At 48.4% G+C, this 23,307-nt stretch overlaps 1 protein-coding gene and 1 pseudogene across 8 annotated transcripts in view; one reads left to right on the top strand and one right to left on the bottom strand.

The window, feature by feature from the left end:
- The window catches only part of ANKRD27 (ankyrin repeat domain 27), a 61,130-nt gene that overhangs the window by 16,443 nt on the left and 21,380 nt on the right, over window positions 1-23,307 (top strand). For 3 of the 8 annotated variants that reach the window (XM_042231930.1, XM_060398477.1, XM_042231931.1), the window contains exons 3-18: window positions 2,754-2,864; window positions 4,766-4,922; window positions 5,636-5,790; window positions 6,274-6,402; window positions 7,204-7,257; window positions 7,359-7,424; window positions 7,512-7,588; window positions 8,414-8,535; window positions 9,628-9,706; window positions 10,358-10,487; window positions 16,325-16,417; window positions 17,832-17,959; window positions 18,450-18,532; window positions 19,449-19,564; window positions 20,863-20,955; window positions 22,741-22,938. In XM_042231930.1, the coding sequence (XP_042087864.1) occupies window positions 2,754-2,864; window positions 4,766-4,922; window positions 5,636-5,790; window positions 6,274-6,402; window positions 7,204-7,257; window positions 7,359-7,424; window positions 7,512-7,588; window positions 8,414-8,535; window positions 9,628-9,706; window positions 10,358-10,487; window positions 16,325-16,417; window positions 17,832-17,959; window positions 18,450-18,532; window positions 19,449-19,564; window positions 20,863-20,955; window positions 22,741-22,938 (1,791 nt within the window). The remainder of the gene's footprint in view (window positions 1-2,753; window positions 2,865-4,765; window positions 4,923-5,635; window positions 5,791-6,273; window positions 6,403-7,203; window positions 7,258-7,358; window positions 7,425-7,511; window positions 7,589-8,413; window positions 8,536-9,627; window positions 9,707-10,357; window positions 10,488-16,324; window positions 16,418-17,831; window positions 17,960-18,449; window positions 18,533-19,448; window positions 19,565-20,862; window positions 20,956-22,740; window positions 22,939-23,307) is intronic. The other 5 variants (XM_012190107.3, XM_060398474.1, XM_060398475.1 and 2 more) reach the window with 3 other exon arrangements.
- LOC114110583 (TLC domain-containing protein 3A-like) lies at window positions 12,170-12,801 on the bottom strand (annotated as a pseudogene).

Here is a 23,307-nt window from a genome sequence, read left to right as displayed (position 1 = left end):
ACTTCTCACTTTGAGCCCTGCTGCCCTCTCCCCTCGGCCAGAGGATCATTTGGAAACAAATTCCAGAAAATTATATAAGGTAGTCATCCTGGTACCCCACTCCAGTACTCTTGCCTGGAGAATCCCATGGACGGAGGAGCCTGGAAGGCTGCAGTCCATGGGGTCGCTAAGAGTCGGACACGACTGAGTGACTTCCCTTTCACTTTTCACTTTCATGCATTAGAGAAGGAAATGGCAACCCACTCCAGTGTTCTTGCCTGGAGAATCCCAGGGACGAGGGAGCCTGGTGGGCTGCTGTCTATGGGGTCGCACAGAGGCGGACACGACTGAAGTGACTTAGCAGCAGCAGCTGATATGATTTCATCTGTAAATCTTTAGGAATGTAGTTTTCAGTGATAAGGACTTAAAAAAACCCACAACCTCACGCCATTATCATAGCTCAAAAATTCCTCAGTGACTCTTCAGTGTTGCCGTTCACTGTGCAAATCTCCCACATCATGTCATAATTTTTTGTTTGTTTTCCAGTTGGTTTGTTTAAATCAGAATCCACACGGAGATCCACACATTATTCTGGATTTGATAGGCCTTTGTTTTTTTCAGCTGAAGTTATGGTTCAGTTCAGTTCAGTCACTCAGTCGTGTCTGACTCTTTGTGACCCCATGAATCGCAGCAGGCCAGGCCTCCCTGTCCATCACCAACTCCCGGAGTTCACTCAGACTCACAGCCATCGAGTCGGTGATGCCATCCAACCATCTCATCATCCTCGGTCATCCCCTTCTCCTCCTGCCCTCAATCTTTCCCAGCATTGGGGTCTTTCCAAATGAGTCAGCTTTTCCTTATAGCTGACTTCCAATATCGTGTGAGTTTCGGGTGTACAGCAGTGACGCAGTGGTTCAGTTCTTTTTCAGATTCTTCCTCATTACAGGTTATTACAGGGTACTGAAGATAGTTCCTTGGGCTGTACAGTAGATCTTTGCTGCTGGGTATGCCTTTTAAGTCATTCTGTTTTCTCCTAATGTTATTGAGCTAAACTTTTAGAATAATTAAACTGTACCTACTTAGTGTGTAAAGTTGATCCATATGGACACATCTACAGGCTTGTGAGGCCATCACCGCAGTCATAAGTGTCGTCTTATTGTGTTTTTAATTTAAAAAATTCAATTCAAGTAGTAACTCTTGGTGCTTTTTCAGCTGCACTGGGTTTCTGTTGCAGTGTACACGCTTTCCCTAGGTGCAGTTCACGAGAGCAGGGGCTCTGGAGCATGCAGGCTCATTAGTTGTGGCACGAGAGGGCTTAGTTGCCCCATGGCATGTGGGATTTTAGTTCCCTGACCAGGACTTGAACCCATGTCCCCTGCATCGGTAAGACAGATTCTTAACCATTAGACCACCAGAGAAGTCCCTTACGTTTCTTTTTAGCTATATCCCTTTCTTTCCTCATTTTCCTTCTTTCCTTGAAATTCATGTATCCAGGTCAGTATCCAGGCTTTCCTACCTTCTGGCTTTTGCCAGTTGCAGTCCTGTGTTGGTGTTCACCAAAGTCCTCTGGTCTCTGTATTTCCTGACTTGGTAGCTAAGTCTAGCTCTGGGTCTGATTCAGTCTTGATTTTTTGCGGAAGGGCAAGGCCACTTCATACACAGTGGGATCTTTCATCAGCGAGGGCCTCCCTTTCCTGCTCTGAGGACTTGGTGTGCCCCTGTCCCTCATGGGGAAAGAGGCTGTGCTGCTCTTTCTGACCTACTAGGGAAGTTCCTGATGACAGCTCCCCTCAAAGGCCCCAGAGTTTCATGATGTCTTTGCAGAGGGAACTCCAGCAGGGACTGGGCTGTGTTCCCAGCACTGGCCTCCAGGAGGCCTCAGGACAGGGCAGTGATGGGTGTGGGAGGCAGGAGTTTAAGGCACAGCTCTGCCACTCTCTCTGTACCTTAGGACAAGTTGCTGAACTCCCTTGAGCCTTAGATTCCTTGTCTGTACAATGGGGCCAGTGCAGAAGCCCCTTGCCTTGTTCCAGCTGCTTTAGGAGCTGGGGCCCTGGTCAGGGGCCCACCTGATCAACCACCTTGGTCGTCTCCTTCCAGGTGCACTTGAGAGCCTCCTCTTAAATGAGTCCCCGGGCCACGCACAGATCCTTGTGGATCCAGGGCACCTTCCTTTGCTGGGCCGAGCAGAGAGGCTGGTATCAGGTCAACGTGGTGGCCACGGGGGGACCAAAATTCATGTTTCAGGTCGAACCTGCTCCAAAGACAGAGTCTGGTACCCGAAATATCCCTGGTGGAGGTGGCAGCCTGAGCTAGGAGACTGTATTTCTGTGGCTGGGACAACCAACTGTGATCACAGTTGGGCTTAAAAAAAGCATAGAAAAAAGATGGGAAGGAAACTGTCTTCAGTGGGCCATGGATTACGTGTCTTCTTTTAGTTTCACTTTTCTGTACCCTGCAAACCTTTCTTCACTGTTTCTGAGCCTGCTGAGGACAAAGCAGGCACCTGGGGTAGCTGTGGGGAGGGGCCCAGCGAGGTGGGACCCGAGATCCTGGATGGATGAGACGTGTCCCACTCCCTCGCCAGGGTGGGCCTTGGCTTCCATCACGGCAACAAGAGATTAGCTGCTGCTGCTTTGACCAGTAGCCCCAGGGGTTGTCTGCCTGCAGGTCCCCACTGCAGTTCCAGCTGGAGCATCTTTGGATACATCCTGTTCTGCTGAATTTGTAAACAATACATCTATTTAGTATTCACCTTAATCTTTTTTTTCCAGGTGTTAGTACCCTGCAAAGGAAGCCTGTCAACCAGAATTCAGTCTTCTTGTCATTTTGAGTCCTATATTTTGATTCCAGTGGAAGAACACTTTCAGACCTTAGATGGAAAGGTATTCTTTCATTTCCTATGGGTCACCTAGGACCACTCACTCAGCATCTGAGAGTTGGGGAAGGGGGAGGGAAATCCTGCTGCTCACCCTTTCTTGTCCGTGTTACTTGGTGGCTTTGACACCACAACATCCCTGCTGCCTTTGAGTGAAGAGGAGCTGGCCGTGGAGAGCAGGGTCCTGGCTGTGGCCTGGAGTTGGAGGTGGTGCTGGTCACATCTCCCTTAGCCCATGGAGCTTCTGCCAGGGAACTGGGGAGTCGCTGGGACATCACCTCAGAGAGGCCCTGTCGGAGCAAGCTGTTTATCCCTGTGCCCTTGGGATCAGAGATGAATTTCTAATTTTTTAAGAAACCTGTAGGACGAGATGGTCAGATGGCATCACCAACTCAATGGACATGAGTTTGAACAAAGTCCAGGAGATAGTGAAGGACAGGGAAGCCTGGCATGCTGCAGTTCATGGGGTCGCAGAGTCAGACACGACTTAGTGACTGAACAACAACAATGACATAGGAAGTTTTAACCTATAGAAAGTTCCAGTAATACACAGATAGCATTCACATAGCTTTCTCTCCAGACTGGTCAGCTGTTTGCATTTTGGCCACATCTGTTTCATCTCCCCACCCCCATCTATCTATCCATCTGTAAACACACACACATATTGTTACTTTTTTCTGAACCTTTTTCAGAAAAGAGTTAGAGTAAGTTGCAGACACCGTGTCCCTTGGCTTCAGAACAAAGTGTATCTTTTATGTAATGCAGCACAGTGATCATACTCAGAAGATTTCACATTGGCAGAATACTCTTCTCCAACATACTGTCCTTAAATAAACTGTGCTAATTGTAATACCCTTTTAGAGCAAAAAAAGATCTTTTTTTTAAGATCCAGGCTCATGTCTGGGATCATGCAGCATATTCAGTTTTTGTCTTTTTAGTTTCTTTCTTTTGGAACAGTTCTCAGTCTGTCTTTAATGACATTGACATTTTTGTCTTCCTTTGTAGACTCTCCCTCAGTGTGGGTTTCTTTGATGTTTGCCTTGGTTAGATCACAGTTAAGCGTTTTCAGTTAGAATGCCTACTGGAGGGTGTTTTATCTCAGTACTTTGGGTCAGGAGGTATGTGACATCTGTCTGTCTCATGGTTGATGTTAACTTTGGGGTAGGCATTTTCTTGTGTGTGTGTGTTTTTTTTTTTAAGTGGAAGCAGATAGTTTCTGAGAGGGGTAAGTTCCGTCCCTGGTCAGAAATGGCTGTGGTCCCCAGCCTCCCCACAGTCAGCAGTGGGGGCCCACACTGGTTTAGCCGGGGCTTTTGGGTGCTTGGGGTGGGACAGGAGCTGGGTGCAGTGTGCCAGCCTGAAAGAGGGGAGTGTGCAGTCCTGTGGCCCCCGAGCAGGCTGCTGTTTTCCTGCAGGGTTCTGCTCACCACAGCTGTGCATCTGTTTACTTGTTCACTTCCTGGGACCCAAATCTACCAGGAGAACAGAAGCACCAGGCTCACTGTGGCTGGTCTTCCCCGGGCACCCCAGCCACGGCCAGAGTGATGAGTCAAGGAGGGGTGCAGTGAGCATCCTCCGATCTCTCTGGGTTACAGCATCTGGGTCATTCTGATCTCTTACTCAGAGAGGAGAACCTTCTTTTTCCAGAGAATACAGGCTTTCTTCTTCTCTAGGAAACGGCTTAATGCTTTTCTGTTGTGACATATGAAATTGGTCAGGGTATTATGTAGCCACCATAACAGGGTGAATAAGGAGGAAAGAAGAAGATCGAAGTATTGGTGCCCTCCTGAAAACCATACTGGGGAAGAGGTGGGTGGGCGGGCAGGGTGAAGCTCCTGATGGTGGCCAGTCTGAGAGGGGTCGGTGGTCACAGTGGCTGCTGGTGCAGTGACCTGTCTCTTGTTCTAGGATGTCTTTATCCAAGGAAACAGGATTAAACTAGGAGCTGGTTTCGCCTGTCTTCTCTCAGTGCCCATTCTTTTTGAAGAAACTTTCTACAATGAGAAAGAAGAAAGTTTCAGCATACTGTGCATAGCCCATCCTTTGGAAAAGAGAGAGAGTTCAGGTATTCTGGGAGAAAACCCCTTTCTCCTGACTGGGAGAAACCTGCTTGTCAAACTTCCTCCTGACACAGTGGTTATGAACATCTCATAAAATATTCAGGAGCCCTCTAGAAACCTGCATAACCGCTTACAGGAACTCCCTCGGGACGTAGATCGGAAAGTCATCTTGAGCCAGCGTGACGTGGGTGAGGCCACGTCACGTGCGGCCACATGTGACCTCAGTGGGAGTGCCACCCCCTGGAGCTGTGCAAAACGGCAGCCCTGGCTTTGTCTCTGGGCCTCAGCTTTAGGACTCTCTCTTACAGCATTATTAGTCTCGGAGCCCCACTGCCTTGCTTCTCTGAGATCTCATTATTTTCAACAGATAATAATTCTTCGGTGCTCCAGGAAAATTGAGAGAATGATGTACCAAGTGCTATCCGAGGTCTTATTGTCAGGAATCAGGGCTCTGTCACCAGAGCCTCCCAGGCCATGCCTGTGATCCTGGAGAATTCAGGTTTTTGTCCCAGGAAAGGGCTTCAAGAGGGCCAGGCTCCCTGGACCCCCACCTGGGCCGCTGTTGGGTGAGATCTTGAAGTAAGCTTATCCCTCTCCTCCTGTGGGAGATGGTGACCCAGATGCTGGAGGAGCAGGGCTAAGGGTTGTGGGACTTCTTTTCTTCAGGACACAGTGATGGCTTCAGCCAGCCTGACCCGCTTGTCTCTTTTTTTTTCAGAAGAGCCTTCGACATCCTCAGATTCTTTTCCCCTGAAAACCATTGAAGATGTGAGAGAATTTTTGGGAAGACACGCGGAGAGATTTGACAGGAACATCGCGTCTTTCCAGCGAACGTTCAGAGAGTGTGAACGAAAGAGCCTCCGTCATCACATAGTCAGTAGCTGAGTCCTGCTTCGCCATAGGCGTGCCCTGGCTCAGAGCGCCAGGATCACTCTGCCACTTTGCTGTCGCCTCTGTTGCCAATGTTTTCATATCTGAAGTGAGCATTTAAACGTCCAACAAAATGTTGGATTCTGTTTAAATGTTTCTTGTTACCTGAAAAAGTAATAAGCACAGTAGAAAACCTGAAAAATCGCAGAGAAGTATCAGAATGAATATTGTTATCATCTGTGTTAACCCTAAGGGGAATTTTTTTTCCTACTCTTAACGCATAGACACCCAAAAAAAATTGGAAAAAAAAAATCGCATACTTAATTTAAAAAAAAATCACATACTTAGTTTGATAAGCTTGCATTAGGACTTAGAGCTTTTTGCCCAGGAAATCCATTTTGTGAGATATTCTCTTGGCTCCATCCTGGGTTCAGTGTCCTGGCCTCAGATTCCGAGGATGGCCTCTCTCTGCTCTGTATTCCGCAGGACTCTGTGAACGCCCTCTACACCAAATGCCTCCAGCAGCTGCTGAGGGACTCCCACCTGGTAAGCAGCATGGCCTGCAAAAGAGAGACTTGCCAGAAAGAGAAAGGCAAATACCATGCAATGTCACTTGTACGTGGAATCTGAAATATGATATGAATGAACTTATCTACAAAACAGAAACAGACTCGCAGACACAGAGGACAGATTTGTGGTTGCCAGGGAGGAGAGGGTTGGGGGAGGGATGGAGGGGGAGGAGGGGGAGGAGATGGAGGGGGAGGAGGGGGAGGAGATGGAGGGGGAGGAGGGGGAGGTTGGGAGAGGGATGGAGGGAGAGGTTGGGTTAGTAGTTGTAAGCTACTACATATAGAAAGGATAAGCAACAAAGTCCTACTGTATAGCACAAAGAGCTACATTCCGTATTCTATGGCAGACTTCCCTAGTGGTCCAGTAGCTAAGACTCCATGCTCCCAATGCAGAGGGCCTGGGTTTGATCCCTGATGAGGGAGCTAGATCCCACACGCTATAGTTAAGAGTTTACGTGCCACAGTTAAAGATCCCAAGTGCCTCAACTAAGACCCTGCGCAGCCAAATAAATAAATACATATTAAAAAAAAAATCCTTTGATGAACCATAATGAAAAAGAATATCATGGGAAAGAATGGCTATATAATGGAAAAGAATATAGAAAAGAAAAAGAATATAGAAAAAAGATCTTCTCATAATGGAAAAGAATATAGAAAAAAGAATGTGTGTATATATATGTATGTATGTATGTATATGTATAATTGAATCACTTTGCTGTCCAGCAGAAATTAATACCGTAAATCAACTATACTTCAATTAAAACAACAAAACCAAAAACAAAACAGAGATTTGTGCTTTGGCCCAGGCCAGTCCACGCTCTGTAACTGCCCTCTCCTTGTCCTCCAGAAGGTGCTCGCCAAGCAGGAGGCCCAGATGAACCTGATGAAGCAGGCGGTAGAGGTAAGGGGCCCAGGAAGTGAGGGGCGAGGAGGGCCAGTACCGGGGCCTCCTATGCTGCCTGCTTTCCCACACACACACTCTTGAACCTGTTGACCTCACAGATGTACGTCCAGCATGACATTTACGACCTGATATTCAAGTACGTGGGGACCATGGAGGCAGCAGAGGTAGGCTCTCCATCATCACCATGCAGAACGGAAGCCCTGTTCTAAGCCTTTTCAGACATTTGAAGCTTTGTTAAAATCTCTCGTTAGGATGCTGCCTTTAACAAAATCACGAGGAGCCTTCAAGATCTTCAGCAGAAGGATATCGGTGTGAAACCTGAGTTCAGGTAAGGGTTTACACTGCAGCGTCGGTGTCCTCGGGGGCTGGGCCACTGTGTCCCCTAGAAGTGGGACCCTCAGGAGCAGTGTCGTCTCTAGTTGACGTGGTTCAGACTGTGGAGCAGGGCGTTTATTTGTGACCAAAGATAAAGGCTTAAAGTTGGTAGATGGGTGTTTCAGAGCTGGCACATTCCTGCACTCAACTGCCAGCGTGCCAGTGGGTGGGAGCCAGAGGAGGTGGATCGTGCACAGCTGGTCTCTGGGTGGGCATGCAGCTCACCCAGGTGGGCCTTGCACACTGACATCTCTTGTCACCTGCTGGTCTGAGGGCCCCCTGCCTTAGGGGCACCGCCTTTTGGTTTTGTTTCTTTTTTTCTTTGGCTGCAGCTTGAGGCTTGCAGAATCCCAGTTCCCCGATCAGGGATTGTACCCTCACCCCACCCTGCGGTGGAAGCGTGGAGTCCCATGCCCTGGACTGCCAGAAAATTCTCTGGAGCCCCTCCTTTTGAGTTGTTTCATCAGGATACGAAAGTGTCTAATCTCTTGGTCTAATTTTTTCCCCCTTTGGCCTATTTCACTCTGAAGCTAAGGATTGTTGATCCTCGGCCCCCCCCGCCCCAATTTTCTGGTGCAGCTATATCACCTGACAGTGTGCTTGAGACCTTGAAAGCTGCTGGGTTTTGCTGCTGTCTCAGATCACTTCTAAGTGTCTATTTCTGTTTGCCGTTACTTATGGTTTGCCATGAGAAATGTAAATCTGAGGTTTGTGATTACCAAGAAGGAGGGCCTTCACACTGTGGTCTTACATGGTCACTTCCCAAATCACTTTGCAGCTTCAACATACCTCGAGCAAAGAGGGAGCTGGCTCAGCTGAACAGGTGCACGTCCCCGCAGCAGAAGCTGGCTTGTTTGCGGAAGGTGGTGCAGCTGATCACCCAGTCTCCCAGCCAGAGAGGTGTGTGCTCAGGGCTGCAAAAGTCCAGATGCAAACATCTGTTGAGGAGCAGTGCCATCTTAAAGGGCCATAGAGATGGGCTGATGTGTGTAGTGGAGTATTCCTGTGTGAGCACCCCAGAGCCTGTTCTGCAGAGTGGGTGCCTAGTAATGGAGGTAGGGGGTAGGGGGTAGGGGGGTAGATTAGGCATCTTTAGGTAAGTAAATGCTGGTGGAGAAGCAGTGGCCTCAGAAACAAGCTAAGCTGGTGATGGGTATAGGGGAGTTCAACTGTTAGGTTGTTCTAATTTTATATATATTTAAAATTTTCCATTATTAAAAGTAAAAACAGAATAAGCTATGAAAAAATTAATGAGAAGGCAAATCTTTGTGGGCCAGTAGGGATGCTCTTCAAAGTGTATTAAATAAAATGAACAGGCGTGTGTACAGTATACTTCCAGGATACTGCACAAAGCAGGTGGCTCTATACCCATATATATATATATATATATATATATACACACACACATACAGACACAGTGGGGTGATCATAGCCTCTCTTGGAATGATACATGGGAAGCAACAGAAGTGGCTTCTGGGGAAGAAGTCTGGATGGCACGGATGGGAGAGCCATGCATGGTCTGCTCTTTTGCACTGTTTGGAATTTTAAATGTGTGACTGGATTACTTAAACAAAATTTCAATGAGAAATTGCCCATCAGCCCTGGACACTGCAGTGTATAAAGTGGAAATGATCTCAGAAGGAAAGAGGCTTCTGGCAGTAATCCTGGCACACCTTCGAGTCGTATCCACCATCACCGACTTCCCTGGGCTCTTTCCCTGTCCTGGGATTGCGGGGGACAGGTAGCAAGGGGGGGGGTGGTCTGCTTGGAGCTGGCTGTTTTCTGCACATGTTCTCAGGAGGCATTCGTGTCCTCCTGGAGTCTGACATCTGTTCAGGACACTAGAAAGGAAATTGTGCGATTGAATTTCTTCCCCATGTGTCATCTTCCTGGACTGTGGTTTTGTGGGTTGGACGGTGGTGGGGGGTTGATAACGCCTATCAGTCCATTTGTGTCCCAGGATGGCCCTGAATATGTGTTTCCCGCTTGCAGTTAACTTGGAGACCATGTGTGCTGATGATCTGCTCTCAGTCCTGTTGTATTTGCTTGTGAAAACAGAGATCCCTAATTGGTAATATATTTTTTTTTGTTAAAATAACTTTTTTTCAAAATGGCAGCACTGCACTGGGGTGATTCTGGTGTCACTCTAGGAAGCTGAGTGCCCCGTATGAGCTAGGTACCTGCCCTGCAAGGGGCGTCTGTCATTCCACCTGCAGGTGGGGAAACTGAGGCCCAGAGATCTTATGTTTCTCTCTGGAACATGTAGCTAGTCAGCAGCTGAGAGGCAAGTGAGCTCTAGTTCTGTCTGGCTCCAAAGCCCATCCTTTTCTCATAGAAACGCAAATTCACCATAGAAAAAATCAGCTTCCTAAAAATTAGCTCATTGCAGGAAAGTAACAAGTGGCTTTACTTCTTTTGCATTTTTTTTTTAATATTTATTTTGCTGTAGTAGGTCTTAGTTGCAGCATGTGGGATCTAGGTTAGTTCCCTGCCCAGCGATGGAACCCTGGCTACCTGCATTGGAGCAAAGGGTCTTAGCCACTGGACCGCCAGGGAAGTCCCAATTATTTCCCTAATTGCTCTTCCTCTAAATAAAGATCCCAGGGCAAGCAGCCTTAGCTCCCTGGAGCTGACCAACTTTGTGACCAAGCCAGTAGCATCATTTCTACCGCAGTGTTAATGGGGGTATGTAGAAATTAAACTGTTTTCTTCTTTTTATTAGGATGGCAAACTTGAGTTACATCAAAAACTTCAGATTTAGCAGCTCAGCCAAAGATGAACTGGGATACTGCCTGACCTCGATCGAGGCTGCAATCGAATATATTCGGCAGGGAAGCCTCTCTGTTAAGCCAGTAAGAGCTCCCTCCTGTCCTGCCCTTTCTCTGTGGGTGCCATGGTGTGTGCAGCAGGGTTCTCAGGGTGGTGTGGAGGAGGAGGATCGGAGATGCTCTCCCAAGAGAAGACTGAACACGTAGCAGCCGGTAGGTTGTGAAAGGTGGCAGGTCATCCTTGGCTCTCACTTTGTTGATCTCCTGCTTCATGAATCCTGGTCATGCTCGAATGCACATGGGCAGAAGGGGGCACCAGAAGTGGTGAATTGGGGTACCCTGATCATGCTGGGCAAGAGATGAGATTAGTGACGTCTGCAGTTTTAAGGACTCAGCGGCCCTATTGTCATTTCCTTGATTCGTTGATGAACTTAGACTGGCAGAGGCGATTATATTCCCACGGGAACTGTGAGAGGCTTAAGCCAAGACTGCACTGCTGATTTACTTCGCATTATACCCACCACCAAAACGTGACAGTACTCACAGAAATCGCAAAGTTGAAATCGATCGAATGGAGAGATTTCTGTCTTAAAAGCCCAGAGCCCCAAGGATTGACCATTCACACTCGATCTTAATGTCCCCCTGATGTTGGAAGCTCCCCAAAGTAATGACAAGTTGAAACGTCTGAAAAAGAACATAGGGCTGTTCAAATGGGGACACTCGGGTGCAAGCAGTTCTGTGAATTCATTCATTGTTAACACGTTTATGTATTTTCCAGTCTTTTTCCTTGCCATGTATATCTTACACAATTGAAATGATATTGTAGATAACATTGCATACTGTGTCTTTCTCCAGAAAGGATAGTTTTCTTTTTTTTTTCTGATTAGAAGACTAATATTTGCTTATAAGTAATATTTGATATATAAAAAGTTGCAGTGAAGACAGCAAAAGCCCCCATAAGCACACTAGCTGCGAATGACTTTTTTTTTTTTTTTTTTCCACTGGAAGTTGGCATGAATGTATTTCACAAATGAGAATTAAGTTGGAAAATATTAGTGCAATTTAATCACCACAGGGGTGATTAATAAAGATATACTGACAGTAAACAAAACAGTAAAAAATTACAGCGCACCCATTAAAGACTGAAATAGTCAAAATTTTTGAGACACTGCCGAAGCAGTTTCTAAAAATCCTTTCTTATTGTTAAGGAGTAATTAGTGTTGGCACCAGAGGATGCTATTTGCAAATGGTAGGCTGTCTTGCACTCCTGCTTTCCAGCCTTCTGTGGCTAAATGGTGGTAACTCAGAGAACAGGCTTTGGACCACAAGCTCTGGCTTATCAGGAGGCCGTCTAGATGAGACATCTCACGGTTTTGGAATACTGAAGTCCATCCTACTCCTCTTACCTGTTGACAACAAGCTCATAAGTTTGACATTGGTCTTTCCAAGTCAGCCGGCAGAGGTGCTGACCCACGGGCCTGCCTACTCAGGTGCTTCAGGCTCCCATCCCTGCCTCCTACTGCACCCCGCCAGAGAGACTTATGATTGGAAGTCAGTAGACAGGATTTTATGTTGGCACATGGATGAGAGAATGAGGCAAGGACCAACAGGTTATAACCAAGTCATCACTTGCTTCTGCTGGCCCAGCGTATAGATACTGCCCTGAGTGGTTGGAAGGTGGGAGCCCCTGGAGTGAAGGATCCTTGGGCTTTGCATTAAAACCACCTCACTGCCAGTGGAGCTCTGACAGGATCCAACAGTTGTTGCTAAGGAAAGAGTGCTTTTGCAAAGGGCAGGTTAGAAAGGAGGTGATAGTGAATATCCTTTAGAAAACTCAAATCCATCTGCTGAACAATACCCAAAAGGCTGAGGCCACCCAAGACACAATTTTGCAATTTGGTCAGCAGAGAGAACCAGTAGATCTGTGGCGCGATAGGCATTGGCCACATTGCAGTGGAAAGGAATGTGGAAGGGCACTCGGAGCAGGCTCAGTCCCTGCTGCCGGCCGTAGGACCAGTACATGAAAGTGGTCAGCGTGAGGATTCCATTCACCTTGTACAGCAGCGTGTGCTGCTTTAGCTGGATCAGAATTCTGCCCAGCGATACAAATGGAGTGCTCAGTTCTGCTGACTCTCCCTAAGCTTCTGGGCAATGGGCACAAGGACAAGCAGAATGAACACATGGTGTGATCATGTACATGGCGTAGGTGTCATAGATCATGTAGGAATCAAAACCAGACATACTCGGGCAAGCCAGTGCCTGTCGGTGATCACGTCGCTGCAGGAGCGGATGACGATGATCCCAGACCCGGTGGCCAACACAGCCTGCACTGAAGAAACCAGCCTGGTGCTGATCATCAGCAGTCGTGGTGGGTCCACTGAATGACTTTTATTAACATTTTAGTAGATGTCTTTTTCTGTGCTTACACAATTATATTTTTAACCAAAAATTGAGTTTCTGCTGCACTTGTTGGCACATAGCCCAACTATCCTGGTACTTGCTGAAGAATTAAGTTCTGCTCTTGCCTGGGTTTGATTTGATCACCCATACATATACGTAGGAGCTTTCCAGGTGGCTTAGTGGTAAAGAATCCCCCTGCCAATGCAGGAGACACAGATTTGATTCCTAGGTCAGGAATATCCCCTGGAGGAGAAAATGGTAACCCACTCAAGTATTCTTGCCTGGGAAATCCCATAGACAGAGGCGTCTGGTGAGCTACAGTCCATAGGGTCACAAAGAGTTGGACACGACTAAGCAGGCATGCGTGAATATAAGCACGCACACACACAGGTAAAATTAGAGGCTGTGCAAGAGTTAGACATAACTGAAGCAACTTAGCATGCATGCATCTCATCTCCCATGGGTCCTATGCGACTCTCAAGAGAAGTTGCTTCTAATTCAGGAGAGACCATTGACATTCAGAATGTACATGTGGTATACATGGGTGCCTCTGAATACACACGTGTCCACAGAGTCAGAAATGCCACTCACTTCCAGAGCGGGGCAGTGAGATGTCTTAGGTTGAATTGTCTGCTGTGAGGTTCCAGGAATGTTGTTCCCATGGTGCCTGCCTGGGGAGGTTTTCCATCACGGCCCTGCCCTTCTGGTCCTTTCCCTCTGATTGCTTTCCTCTCCTGGACCCACTGCCCTGCAGAGGCCTTGCCTCGTACTCCTCGATGGGGCCTTGTCACCTGGAGGGAGGCACCCACCTCTTGAAGGTGCTCCTGTCCCCTTGCTGGCCCCTTCCTATCCTGCAGCCATCCTGCTGTCTCGCGTCCCGTGACGTGTAGGCCGGATGGCCAGCCCTTGAAGGCCTTTGGCCTTCAAAGAGGTGGTTGACCAGACACCATCGCTCAGCTTCTCACACCTGCTTTGCCTTCAGAAAATGTTCCAAGTGGGACCAGGGGAGTATGTGAGGGGGGACCTCGCGTGCTGGTGTGTGTTGGAGACTAGCCCTTGAACGAGTCTGTCTCTCTGAGCCTCTGTCCATTCTCCTGTCTATGCTGGGGAGCATGTTGTATATTTCACCCCTGCAGGATGGTTGTGAGGATCAAATGAGATGTATATATATTTTTAAATATTTATTTTAGTTTGGTTGGGCTGGGTCTTAGTTGTGGCATGCCGGACCTTCAGTCTTCATTGCTGAGTCTTAGCCACTGAACCAGCAGGGAGGTCCTTAAATGGGATATTTGAAAGTGCCTTTTCAACGTATGAAGTGATAACTGGTGCACTTCCTTGCTCTTGTAACACTCCTCATCTGGATGTCCCCGTTTCCTGATTCTCTAGTGTATTCTGTATGGATCGCCCCAAGGCTGGCTGTTAACTTGGATGGGCAAGGTGGGTACACAGCCCAGTGTGCCCCTCTGGTCTGGGCTGTCAGACCAGCTGGTCCTGCCTTCCTGGGCGAAGGCTGGTCGATACCCCGGACTTGGGACAAGGTTGCATCAACTTCATGGCCAGCGGTGGAGCCCGGCCCTTGGGTCTTGAGGGGATCAGACCCGAGAGCTGCCTGCCTCCGCCTGTATGGACAGAGCAGGCATTGCGGCTTACTTGTGTGTGATGTCAGCGTTGGGATTTCGTCTGCGGCGTTGCCTCTGCCTCAGTCCAGTTCCATCTAGAAGTGTGTGAGGTCACAGCTGCTCGGTGGTGGTATTTCCTGGGGAAAGAGCCCAAGTGTATCTCTAAACAGCAGGTGAGGTCTCTGAAAAGCATTAAGTGTTTCTAAATCAAATAATGTTTTCCTATTGACTATATATACTTTAATGTAGTTTCATGGAAATTTTCTCCCCAAGACATAATCCTTGTTGAGATGACTATAAACATTCTTTAAGTATGTTCGTTAGTGAAGGCTTGAACTTTTGGAAAATAACCATTACTGGGGTGACTTTTACCTTTGTGGACAGAAAAAAACAGGGCAGAACCCAAAGAGTGTTTCCAGCCTTCTCTGCTCCAGCTCTGCAGGCTTTGGCTCACCCCTGCTTTACTGGGCTTCCAATAAATAGGGTTCACCCTTTTCCCAAATTGGTCTTAGCTGATGTGCTATCTCTTCTGGTCTTTCTTCCCTGAAGATTCAATCTTAGAAGATCTGTCTGTTTTCATCACTGGCCTGTAAACAGTCACCCCAAGTGGAGGAAAGAGCCCCAGGTTTCCCTGAGCAAGAAGGTCTTTGATGTTTCTCTGACCCTAAGCTGCTCAGCTGTAAATTGCTGCATGAAACAGTCGATAGAGCTTTATGCAGCAGATACCAACGGGAGCAAAGGTGGTTGTAATACTGAGGGGTTGTTGTTTGCCAACACAACCCTGTGAGGGCGGCTGGTGTGAGGGGCCCTGATTGGTGGTGGACCCCAGAAGTGTTGGCAGCTTTATTTTTAACGGGACCACCTACGTCAGAACTTAGAGGGCCACAGAGAGCTGATCCCATTATTTTGTCAGGGTTTGGTGAGTTCTGGCAGCAGCTGGCTGGGAACAACTCTGTCCACCTTCCTCCAGCATTCTTTCCGAGGAAGTTCATTTGTCACCAGAAAATGTAGTCACAGGTGCTTAAGTGAGCATTGAGTGTCTCTCTAGAAATGACTTCATAAAGTAAGAATATTTGTTTGGATTTTTGTATCTAGGTGAAAATTAATCTGCACAATGAAGTTTATTCATTGGGGTGGACCCAGGGGTTTATTGGAATTTGGGCCAAGGGGCCGTGTTGTCTGATGTTTCAATATGTATGTTCAAGAAGCACAGCCCTTCTCTCTGTTGCTGAGGTGCGCAGACCAGCCTGTCGAATGGTTCTCCTGTCTGTGTGAGCTCAGTCGCTCAGTTGTGTCCGACTCTTTGTGACCCCATGGACTATAACCTGCCAGACTCCTCTGTCCATGGGATTTTCCAGGCAAGGATACTAGAATGGGTTGCCATTTCCTCCTCTGGGTCTCCTGTCTGTGGGCCCAGATAAAACGCAGGGACAGAGCTCTGCAGGCATTAGGACAGATATTGTGAGAGGCGGGGGAGGCCAGGACAACCTAGGTTGCCTTGGGGACGATAGTGCTGTGTGCATGCCGCATTCCACACTTAGAGATGCTACATTCTACACATGCACATACACACACACACACTCAAACACACACACTCACAAACTCACACACACACACACACACACACACACACACTCACACACACTCACAGCCAGTACACTGTCCACCTCCCACATCCCTGCTGGGTATTCATTGTCAGAGCCCCGCTTCCCAGAGAGGTAAATGGGGAGCCCCTCTCCCAGCCTGATGAGGGTCTGCTGTGCAGCTCAGTGGGGGCGGGGAGAGGCGCCGCCGGGCCCGCTCTGTGGGAGATGGCACCGATCGTCCCGGGTCCTCTGTTTTCAAGGACCTGCACTGCAGCTCATGACGTGTGATAACATGGCTTATCGGCTTTTCCTGCAGGAGTCGGAGGGATTTGGTGACAGACTGTTCCTGAAGCAGAGAATGAGCTTACTGTCTCAGCTGACCTCCACTCCCATTGACTGCCTGTTTCAGGTAAGATACGGGAGGTCCCGGGGGTGCAGGTGTGTGAGGGGTGCTCCATCTTTTATTTTTTAATATATATTTATTTTTGTTTATTTGGCTGCTGCTGGGTCTTAGTTTCAGCATGTGAGATCTAGTTCCCTGACCAGGGATCAGGCCCGGGCCCCCTGCATTGGGAGTCTTAGCCACTGAGCCACCAGGGAAGTCCTAGGAGCCCTCCATCTTTCCTCGCCTCTTGAGTCTCTGTAGAATCCATCAGGGTGGTTTGCATAGTTCAACACGGAAGTCCATTTTGTGCTCAAGGAGGCGGTAGGGATGCTGGGGTCTCATGGGATCAGTTTGCTGCCCATCTTCTCTGAGGTGAGCTGTGCTGCAGCCCTGCTGGACTGGGCCCCTGTGAGTGGAACCCTCTGCCCGGCTGTCCTCCTCTCTCCATTCAGCAAAACATGGCTTGTTCTTCACCATCTGCTCAGTGGCACCTCACTGGCAGCTCTGCCAGAATCAGTGCCTCTTCTCAGCTCCAGGAACCTGCGTTATAGACACCTGTGTGACCTCGTTGGGCTGGGAACACAGCACCTGCTGGTGGCTTGACCCCCAGGCAGTGTAGGAGGCTCCCTCTTCAGATCTGATCTATCACGGGGAGGCTGGCAAGGTGCCCCGGGAGGGCAGTCATCAGGAGGCCACCAGCCAGAGTGGGTTCCATGAGCTCTGAGCCCCAAAAAGTCTCATTCCATATAGGAAGCATCCGGGAGTCACAGAGGTGAGCCCTGCAGTTAGCAGGAATCTGCTACTAATTGCAGCTCTTTTGAAAGCCAAGGCTCTATTAGATTGTAAGACAATTGTAACCTAAAAGAAGGGTCAGAATCTACGCCGACCCTCAGGGTGGATTGTCCCCCCATGCCTGTTGCTCTGCAACTTTTGTGAGACTGTTGTTATTTTAGTTAGGGAAAAATCCTAACATTTGCAAAACTAAGAGAGAGTAGTATGATGAACGAACCTCCATGTAGCCATCTCCCTAATCGTGTTTCATTTCTATCCCCTGGCCCCACTTTCGCCATCCATCCAAATCATTTTGAAACAAGTCCCAGAGAACAAGTCATTGCATCCATCCACACATTGATGGGCTTCCCTGGGGGCTCAGATGGTAAAGAATCTGTCTGCGATGCAGGAGATCTGGGCTCAGTCCCTGGGGTGGGCAGATCCCCTGGAGGAGGGCATGGCAACCCACTCCAGTATTCTTGCCTGGAGAATCCCCATGGACAGAGGAGCCTGGCGGGCTACAGTCCCTGGGGTCGCAGAGTCAGACACAAGTGAGCTACTAAGTGCACACACATAGATACATGTTTCTGTAAGGATGCTTCAAAAATTCAGTTTAGAGAAGGAATCGTTCCTTCGAATCAACAGTGTTGTTGATGTCACTTTTTAGCATATCGCATCAGGTAACCAGAAGGAAGTGGAGAGACTGCTGAGTCAGGAGGACCAAGATAAAGATGCCGTCCAAACGATGTGCCACCCTCTGTGTTTCTGTGATGACTGTGAGAAACTTGTCTCTGGGTAAGAGGGCCCCTCTGCACCAGGAAGGGGGGCCTGGGCGGAACTTTCCCCCTTGTTCGCTGTGCAGTTTGGAATAAGGAACTTATCCCTGCTGCACTCTGCTGCTTCTGCTGTAAAGTGGAGATGGTAACCGCCACCTCTTTGGAGAATCAGAGGAAATAAAAATACTTAGCATCCTGTTGGGCTGCTTAATCTAGGGAGGCGGGCAGAGGGCCTGCCCCAACCTCGGAAAGTAGGTTTTCGCAGGGAGGACTATCAGCTCCTCCCCACAACCTTTTCCGTTTCCCCTTATCTTTATCGGGCTCTTTGGCTGGGTGTCAAAGCCTGGAGGGCTGGGTGTGGGGAGGGTCCCAGCGGAAGCCGTGGTTGGTGCTCTCCAGGACGCTGTAGGAGACCCAGCTTGGATCACACCGGAGGTCTGTCTTCTGGTCCCAGGACCCCAGCATGTCCATGCCTCGGTCTATTTCTCTGTATTCTCTTTCCCATTTAGGAGGCTGAATGACCCCTCAGTTGTCACTCCATTCTCCAGAGACGACAGGGGTCACACACCGCTTCATGTGGCTGCCCTCTGTGGTATGTGGTCTGGCCTCTGTGCTCTCAGGGCAAAGGGATGGGGGCCGAGGGTGTCCCAGCAGAGTGTGGCTGCTGGGGGAGGTGGTGTGGGGTGGTGGAAGGGATTGTATCACAGGCCCCCCACCCCGGGACCTTCATGTGCTGTCCCGGGGCTGGAAGAGCATGTGTCTGGGCTGTGTGGATGCCTGACACTGCTCTGGGCTGGTGGTCCAGCCAGGGAAGGCTTGAATCTGGACTGTGAGACTGACCTCAGAATTAAGGTTCTTATATTCCTGTTTAAAAAATTACTATCTTTAATTTATTTTTTATTCTATATGCTTTTCCATCATGATTTATCATAGGATACTGAATTTAGTTCTCTGTCTTTTAAAGTGCACAGTCAAATAAAACTGCACATTCAAGGTAGAAAACACAACGTCTGTATACTCTTGCCACCCTGCAGTCGTCTAAAGATTGTTTTGATCCATGACTGAAACGTCACCATGCTTGAGTGTGTGTGTATATAAAAGATATGATATTGTGGGGCTCACACTGTCTGTGGGGTGCTTTTTTCACTAGGCGATATGTAAGAACATTTCTCCACGTCAGTATTTTCTTTTCATGGTTGCACAATATTCCACCCTGTGAAGTGATGCACCATGGACTCTGCTGTGGACATCTAAGGCTCTTTTCTCCTACCTTCTGTGGCTGCGGCAGGGGTGTTAGGTGGGGGGTGGGGCCGAACTCCCTCCAGAGGGGAAGCATTATCCCAGGGTGTCCAGAGTCTGCAGCCTGTGACTTGATGTTAGCTCTGGTTCCCCCGACGCAGAAAGATACCTCCTGGCATGCCCCGTGCCAGCAGATGAGAGGGTGAAAGAAAGCCGTGGCTTTGCTCACTGGTTTCAGAAAGCCCACCCTTTTCCCTTCTGTTCTGCAGGGCAGGCGTCCCTCATCGACCTCCTGGTTTCCAAGGGCGCAGTGGTAAATGCCACGGACTACCACGGCTCCACCCCCCTCCACCTTGCGTGTCAGAAGGGCTATCAGAGTGTGACGGTGAGCAGCTGCGCTCTGCTCGAGGCCTTGCAGGGCTGGCCTCTCCTCTGTGCCACGTGGCTCTGTGGGATCTCGGCGAGCCTGGGGTCTCAGGCGCCTCCCCCAGAGTCTGCTGGGCCAAAACTGTTAGGTGTAGATTAGAAACGTCACGGTAATCCGCGGTAAGAAGGGCACCCCCCCCCCAGATACTAGAAATATTTTAGATAGAGCCCCAACATGGATTTTCCCTTAGACTTAATACCTACGGTGAGAAGACAGTCCAGAAACTGGAAAGCAAAACCCAGCCGGTGATGTTTCGATTTCAGCTGAAGTTGTTTGGTACATCAAGTGCCTCCATTCCTGCGTCCCTGCTAGTGATTGATGGGGGTGGTTTTTCTTTTTTTTAAAGTTTTTATTGGAGTATAGTTGATTTACAATGTTGTGTTAGTTTCAGCAAAGTGAATCAGTTATACATATACATATATCCACTCTTTTTTTTTTTTAATGATCTCCAAACTTTTTCACAGGAAAGATGAGTGATACTTTTTTTGCTTTTATCTTTTCAAGTTTTTCATTTTTTTCAATTTTTTTGTGTAATTGAAGTATAGCTGATTTACAACGCATAAGTTGCAGGTGTACAGCAAAGTGATTCAGTTACATATATATGTGTGTGTATTAGTGTATTTATAGTGTACAATCTTCTTTTCACCTTTTTAATGTTAATATTTTTAGGCCAGTATATGTCTGACATTGCACACAAGACTCAGCGCCCTGGGGTTGTGGGGAGCTAACCTTCACTGACTTATTAAGCACCAGGCCCAGGGCCAGGTACTTTTTTTGTGTGTGTAGTTTTTTCTTTATTTTCTGGCTGCGGCATGCAGGATCTTAGTTCCTTGACCAGGGATTGAACCTAGGCCCCTTTCAGCGGAAATGTGTTGTCCTAAGCACTTTTCACTTTCATGCATTGGAGAAGGAAATGGCAACCCACTCCAGTGTTCTTGCCTGGAGAATCCCAGGGACGGGGGAGCCTGATGGGCTGCCGTCTATGGGGTCACACAGAGGCGGACATGACTGACGCAACTTAGCAGCAGTAGCAGCAACCACTGGACCACCAGGGAAATCCCTATAGTATATACTCTTTTTCAGATTGGTTTCCGTTATAGGGCTGATCTAATTTTAATTGTAATGTAAGTAGATAAGGTTGAAAAAGGAGACTGGGCAACAACCCCCTGTAAGACCCCAGGCTGTGCTCCCGGAGGGCTCCAGGCCTGCCTTGCCCTGCTCACTGGCGCTCACTGCTCTCTCCTCTTCCTTGGAAGCTGTTGCTGATGCACTACAAAGCCAGTGCCGAAGTGCAAGACAACAACGGTAACACCCCCTTGCACCTGGCCTGCACCTATGGCCACGAAGACGTAAGTGGTCCTTGCTGTCCCCAGGGAGGGTGCCTTACCCTTTCTCACTGGAGGAGAAATGTGAATTTCACATTTGCTGCATGTTGTATTTTATGTTGACAATTATTGGAACATTTGGTGTATTATTTTTTTAATTAAAAAATTTAAAAGCATATTATAGATGCTATATTGAAATAACAGAAATCTAAAACATAACTGCCCATTGTCTTTTCCTGAAATCTTGTGCATCATCCCTGCTGCCATCCGCTTCTTGCCTTTGTTCATACTCAGTCTTTACATTTTATATTTTAGTGGTAATATCAAGGGATTTTACCATTTCTATTTTTGCTTAATATTTAACTGTGTGTTTGTTTTTTTTCCTAACCACTCTCTCCCTTGCTTCTCTCCACGGTGATATACAGGTAGATTTATACAGACAAAGGGCTAAGTGGTTGAGGAGTGAAAATGAAGTCATACTCTACACATGTTAAAAAAAAATTTATTCTTATTTGGCTGCATTGGGTCTTTGTGATGTACGGGGTTTTTTGTTGCAGTTCAAGGGCTTAGTTGCCCTACAGCATGTAGGATGGCTCAGCAAGTAAAGAATCTGCCTGGAATGCAGGAGACACAGAAGACATGGATTCGATCCCTGGGTCGGAAAGATCCCCTGGAGAAGGAAATGGCAATCCGCTCCAGTATTCGTGCCTGGGAAACCCCATGGAGAGAGAAGCCTGGTGGGCTATAGTCCATGGGGTCGCAAAGAGTCAGACATGACTGAGCAACTAAGCACAGACATACATACGATGTGGGATCTTAGTTCCCTGACCAGGGATCGAACCTGCATCCCCTGCATTGGAAGGCAGACTTTTAGCCACTGGACCACCAGGGAAGTCCCCCTGACATTTTTATGCAGCTTATTTTCCTAACTCACTACATTGTGGACATCTTGTAGGTCAATCAATGTAGATCTAGCCCATTCTGTAATTGTTACACAATAGTCTGTCACGTGTATTGTGTCAGGGTCCCTGAGGCCACTCCGCAGCTCGGTGACTCACTAGGAAGGCTCACAGGACTCAGCATCCAGTCGCTTCACAGCTCTGATTTGTTGTAGTGGAAGGACACAGAGCAAAACCAGCCAAGGGGGAGGTCCAAGGATGAAGCCTGGAGGAAAGCAGGTACAGGCTTCCAAGAGTCGCTCCCTGTGGAGTCGCTCAGGACACACTTATTCGTCCGGCAGCGTAACAGCACGTGCCCAGTGTTCTCCACCAGAAGCTCATTAGGGACTCAGTGCTCAAGATTTTGGTTGGAGGCTGGTAGTGTGAACCGTCTCTGCCTAGCATGTTTCAAATTCCAGACTCCCAGAAGAACAGCAGGTGTTCAGCATAAACCACTGTTGGACAAACAGTTTAGGCCCAGTGAGTCCATCGTATCTATCAGTCAGGGCACTGTGAGAACGGTCCTCATATCCAAGCTCCCAAGGAACTTGGCCAGTCCAGGGCCAGACTTGCAGGCTGGCCTCTCAAGGGATGATGGTTGGGCCTACTCTGGGAACTCCTTGCTACACATGATATGCGACAGTTTATTCAGCCATTCTAGTTGATTGGCAGTTGGGTTCTTAAAAAATAAAAATGATGTGTCCTGATCAGGTTACCTGGAACCCTGGAGGTGTAATGTTCTATTACTGAATGTTTGCTTGGCAGATGGCACCTGGATCAAGTCAGGATTCGGGCTGAGGCTGCAGGGTGCGCAGATCTGCCGGGGGCCTGGCATGTGAGCTCACGGGGGCCTCTCCTATTCTGTTCGCAGTGCGTGAAGGCTCTGGTCTACTTTGACGTGCAGACCTGCAGACTGGACATTGGTAACGAGAAAGGAGACACCCCCCTGCACATCGCTGCCCGCTGGGGTTACCAGGGCATCATCGAGACCTTGTTGCAGAACGGGGCGTCCACGGAGATACAGAACAGGCTGAAGGAAACGCCCCTCAAGTGTGCGTTAAACTCAAAGGTAGCGTTTTTCCTCTCAGAGTGGCAGTATGACTTAAAAAATCTATCACCATCTGCAGATCAGGTCTCTGCCATGCCGTCCAAACTGTGCATTGGTCCCCAAGGCTAGCACTTACGCATACCCGCTGTGCTGCACACCACACCTGGTGGTTAATGAGGTTCATACAGTCACATTATTTTCCATCTTAGTAGGAGTTTTTCTTAGTGTCCTACCAAGAGCTGCTCCTGCAGAGTTTGCCTCTGAGGGCTGTTGGCTTGTGAGCAGATAGAGTGAGAGGAGATGGGGCGGTGGCTCTGGCCAGGGAGAGCAGGGGCAGGGCATGGGGACAGCAGCATCAGCTCTGTTCCCCGTTCCTGCACCCTCAGCGCC

Source organism: Ovis aries, chromosome 14, assembly GCF_016772045.2.
Source record: "Ovis aries strain OAR_USU_Benz2616 breed Rambouillet chromosome 14, ARS-UI_Ramb_v3.0, whole genome shotgun sequence".
NCBI classification, from domain to species: domain Eukaryota; kingdom Metazoa; phylum Chordata; class Mammalia; order Artiodactyla; family Bovidae; genus Ovis; species Ovis aries.
The sequence above is the reverse complement of the archived record's forward strand: the minus strand, read 5'-3'. Positions and strand labels throughout refer to the sequence as shown.